The sequence below is a fragment of the Penaeus vannamei genome, chromosome 37 (genome assembly GCF_042767895.1).
Source record: "Penaeus vannamei isolate JL-2024 chromosome 37, ASM4276789v1, whole genome shotgun sequence".
In the NCBI taxonomy this organism is placed as follows: Eukaryota; Metazoa; Arthropoda; class Malacostraca; order Decapoda; family Penaeidae; genus Penaeus; species Penaeus vannamei.
The window spans coordinates 27,745,635-27,750,634 of record NC_091585.1 but is presented as its reverse complement, the minus strand read 5'-3'; the positions used below and the strand labels follow the sequence as shown (position 1 = coordinate 27,750,634).

General features: G+C 34.9%; 1 protein-coding gene and 1 long non-coding RNA gene across 2 annotated transcripts in view; one reads left to right on the top strand and one right to left on the bottom strand.

Moving 5' to 3' along the window:
• LOC113825837 (uncharacterized) overlaps nt 1-712 on the top strand; it is a 3,786-nt gene extending 3,074 nt beyond the window's left edge. The window contains exon 3 of the long non-coding RNA XR_003477610.2: nt 520-712. This is a non-coding gene — a long non-coding RNA (uncharacterized lncRNA). The remainder of the gene's footprint in view (nt 1-519) is intronic.
• A 3,574-nt stretch (nt 713-4,286) lies between these two features.
• Nucleotides 4,287-5,000, bottom strand: part of LOC138859680 (uncharacterized) — a 933-nt gene continuing 219 nt past the window's right edge. Inside the window, exon 1 of the mRNA XM_070115493.1 lies at nt 4,287-5,000. This exon is cut by the window's right edge and continues 219 nt beyond it. Coding sequence (XP_069971594.1) covers nt 4,287-5,000 — 714 coding nt within the window.

Below are 5,000 nucleotides of genomic sequence, written 5' to 3'. Positions count from 1 at the left end.
AGTCATCATTGTTTACTTTTCTGTGGAAATGCAATGAATCTTCTTTTATAATAGGAATATATATTACATGCAGCATACTTTTGATTATAGCAACGTTTGTATAAATATGAATAATAGGTTGGATTTATTAGATTTATTCCTTTTGTTTATCTTTATTTACTGCCAAATCATTATTTTTTTCTATGTATATGAGTGTAAAATATGTCTGTAGTTATTACTCTTGATAATATACATTAGTCTTTATCCTCATTCATAATTATCAAAGTATCTGAGCATTAACTGGTTTGCATATGACCCAGAGGTGACATTATTTCCTATTATTTTTGTTGTTATTTATACGCATGTAACTATCTGTATTTATATATCCATTCATGTACCACTCATAAATACTCTCACTGTCACATTTATGTATATGTACAAAACGAATCAATACTTATTGTACACGAAGCAATAAAGGACATAAAAGGAAGCATGAGTATCATACAGATTGTCCATTCTCATTGCCATTAATTTTTTCAGATACAAATGGTTCATCTCTCCGGTATTGACGAGGAGGCAGCGGGATCGGCAAGAAGAATTGGCAGAGCAAGTGTATAGTTTTACAAGGAAAGATGTGGATGCACCTCCAGGGACTCAGAAGAGCTGAATGTAACCAAGATATTTTTTTAAGTGTATATAGACAGTTCTTCTGGTAATAAATATTTAATTAAAATGCTTGTTTTTGTTTCTAAAATTTGTTATTATAAGTAATTCAGTGATTGTATTTCTGCCTGTGGGAAAACCATTTTATGAATGTGATGTTGGTTTTTGTACATAGCTTTGATTACTTATTTAGATCATATTTATATAATTCAGAAGTAAAAAAAAAAGAAGTTATAATTCACTTATAAATATTATAATTTCATAGGAGATAGATAGCTTTAGTGCATTTCTGATGATCATTATGTGATATGAGAATAAGTAAATGAGACTGTTATTTTATATATATGGCATATTTTATTAAGCCTCTGTACAGAACACATTTTTGTGTATGAACATGTTGGCCCACAGAATAATCCCTTGGGTCACTTAGCTTTGATTTCGTTGAAACAAGCAATCACGAATTCAGTAAACATGTTGATATTAAGTAAGAGGGTGTTGATACATAGCAGGTTCAGTGCAGTATGACCAGATTTTTTCTCTATATATACTTTTTCAGTGAGATCATATAATGATGATTTTATCTGGGAATGTTGAATATTCATAGAACATCATTATATGTCATGTTTTAAGAATTTGCTTTTTAAATTTGCTTGACAAGCTGTTTTCCTTTTCGATTCAATTTTGGAGTATTCTGAAAACTGATGTTAAGAATGTTAGCTGATCATTCTGTTGAAAGATTTGAATGAATAATTTTATAAATTGATAACTGAATTTACATGTGGGATTCATGTTGAAGAAATTGCAAGTAGAACAAAAAAGGAAGAACATGTTTATATGTTATCTTGTTCTTTGTTGTTTTGTTTGCAGTCATTGAATTTATACAACCTATAACCTTCTAAAATCAGATCACCATCAATACAATGTATTTGCCAAAAAATTTACGTATGAAATTCAAGTGATCTGGAAGGATACATATCATTACTCGTTTACCTGCATGTACACCTTCCTTTATGACATGGATTTTTAGCCGTGTTTCTTAAAGCATGGTATTGAGGGGGTGGATGCCTGGAAATAATGTTCGTAACTAGAGTTTGCTGGGTGTGAATAGGGTGTTTAACCTTGAAGACTTAAGGGTAGCCTGCAAGTTTCAGTATGATTTCTGTTGTTGAGAAGTGAATACAGGACTTTATAAAATATTTTCATTATTTTTATTGTATTTTCACTTCACTGGAGCTACTTGCTTTCTTTGTCTTTTAAACCTTTATTTACGATAACCCTTCTGGGCTACAATTAAAGAGATATAGAAATATTCCCCAGACTTGACCATTTTTCCAGTTAGAAATGAAATCTGTCACTAAAGCATTTTCTGCATCTTACTATGGTGAGAGAGAGAGAGAGAGAGAGAGAGAGAGAGAGAGAGAGAGAGAGAGAGAGAGAGAGAGAGAGAGAGAGAGAGAGAGAGAGAGAGAGAGAGAGAGAGAGAGAGAGAGAGGGGGGGGGGAGTAAGCAAGAAAGAGAATGAGAGAGAGCCAAGGTCATCCGGCCTGATGCTGCCTCGACGCATGAAACCCTTGAGATATGATCTGTAGTTGCATCCGGTAGCTCAGCATGGCCAAGAGAGTTCAGTACATCTTCATAACGCAATGCCTTTGCTCATTACTTATCATGTTTTATTCGCAAAGGATATTTGTGTTAATTATGCCGACAGCAAAGAATAACGAACTGAGTGGTAGTTTTGGTGTAAATGAATGAAGGAGAATGCCTTGGCTTTCATGAATATTGTAAAATCATTTTGTACCAAGTTCAACATAGTAAAATGGTAGCTAGCATGACTAAAGTATATAAAAAGGAAGTTGTATGAAAAATAAGTTGAGGAAAATACAAAATATGTGCCAGCGAAATGAAAGTATGTGGCTTGATATGAAACAAATATAAAATATGAGTTAGCTGGATAAAATCAACAAGTACATAAAACATAATTTTAGAAGACCTGTATCTAGACCAAAAAGGATCTAACCCTGGGTTGTGCAGGTGATGGCCCTGGTATTTAGATTCCACATCTCTCTACCAAGAGTTAGCTCCTCGCATGGTAAAGGGGATCGAAGAGGAAACATGTCGATCCTAGAGCTTAAAATAATAAAAGGAAAGAATGAAAAAAGAGAAAGAAAAAAACGAAAAAAGTTCTACATCTACATCTACACACACACACACACACACACACACACACACACACACACACACACACACACACACACACACACACACACACACACACACACACACACACATACATACATACATACATACATACATATATATATATATATATATATATATATATATATATATATATATATATATATATCTACATACATACATATATATATATATATATATATATATATATATATATATATATATATATATATATATATATATATATATATATATATATATATGAGAGAGAGAGGGGAGAGAGAGGATGAGAGATAGTGAAATCAACAAATAATGTGAAATATGGAAGACTAGAATATATTTGTGCTGAGAGAAAAGTGTGACCGAAAGTGAAATCTATCATAAAACGATAATCTTATATGAGCTTGCACACACTCTGCAGATTAAGACCTAAATGGCTACCGACAGGCCGTCCAGGTAACACTCCGCCAAATTACCTGGCAACGCGAGATTGAACTCTGAATACCTGTAATTTATTCTCCCTTTCGTCACACCAAACTGCGTGATAATCGACTTTTTTTTCTCTCAAATTGACTTCTCTCTCTCCTTCAACAATAATGCTCTTTCAACTTTTTCTCTCTCACTAAAAAAGAAGTTCCTTATCATCTATCGCAAGGTTTATGAAAAGGCGAATATGAACCACATTTTCCTTCAGAAAATGGTACTTATGACACGAACTAGAAGCGGAAGATTCTACTTGAGTTCCCCCTCGTGGAATTCTGGCCGAGGTGCCATATTTTCACGAAAGGAAATGTATATATGTATATATATATATATTATATATATATATATATATTATATATATGTATATATATATACATATATATTTTATGAATATATACTGTATATATGTATGTATGTGTGTGCATATATGCATATATATACACATATGTAATTAGATATATATACGTATTTATAAATTTATATATATATATGGATATTTATGTATATATATATATGTATATATAAATACATAAATACATATATCAAAGGCTTCATGAATAAACCTGTGACAAAATTCAATTTTTTTTTCCTTAATAACATTCGAGATTAACGTTCAAGGTTTCTATGTAAATGTATATCTATCTAAAGTGTGTATATTTGTGTCAGTGTGTGTGCGCGTGCGTATATGCTTGCTTGCGAGTTTATTCACAGACGCGTACAGAAAGAAAGAAAGAAAAAAAAAACAGAAAACAATAAAAATCCTTCGAACTTCTTCGGCGCCAAAGCACAGCCCGACTTCCTCCCGTCAGCAAGGGTGTGGCATGGTCACTGCCCTGCGACCTTTCCCCTGCCCGCCCCTTCCCTCACTGCCTCGTGCCCTTCTCTCTTAGGAAGGTGATGATGATAACCTGGATAGATGCAACTGAGGGAGACGAGGAAAGGATGACAAGCGTGACATCTGCGCGTCATCTTCTTTTGTGGTGTGACTGATGGTGTAATTTGCGGCTACTAGATGGCGTTGCAAATTGGTAGTGCGGTTTGCAATCACTAGATGGCGTTGCAAATTCGTTGTGCGGTTTGTAATCACTAGATGGCGTTGTAAATTGGTAGTGCGGTTTGTAATCACTAGATGGCGTTGCAAATTGGTAGTGCGGTTTGCAATCAATTGATGGCGTTGCAAATTGGTAGTGCAGTTTGCAATCACTAGATGGCGTTGCATATTGGTAGTGCCGTTTGTAATCACTAGATGGCATTGAAGATTGGTAGTGCGGTTTGCAATCACTAGATGGCGTTGCACATTGGTAGTGCGGTTTGCAATCACTAGATGGCGTTGCACATTGGTAGTGCAGTTTGCAATCACTAGATGGCGTTGCATATTGGTAGTGCGGTTTGCAATCACTAGATGGCATTGCAGATTGGCAGTGCGGTTTGCAATCGCTAGATGGCGTTGCAGATTGGTAGTGCGGTTTGTAATCACTAGATGGCGTTGCACATTGGTAGTGCAGTTTGCAATCAATAGATGGCGTTACACTTTGATAGTGCGGTTTGCAATCACTAGATGGCGTTGCACATTGGTAGTGCGGTTTGCAATCACTAGATGGCGTTGCATATTGGTAGTGCGGTTTGCAATCACTAGATGGCATTGCAGATTGGTAGTGCGGTTTGCAATCGCTAGATGG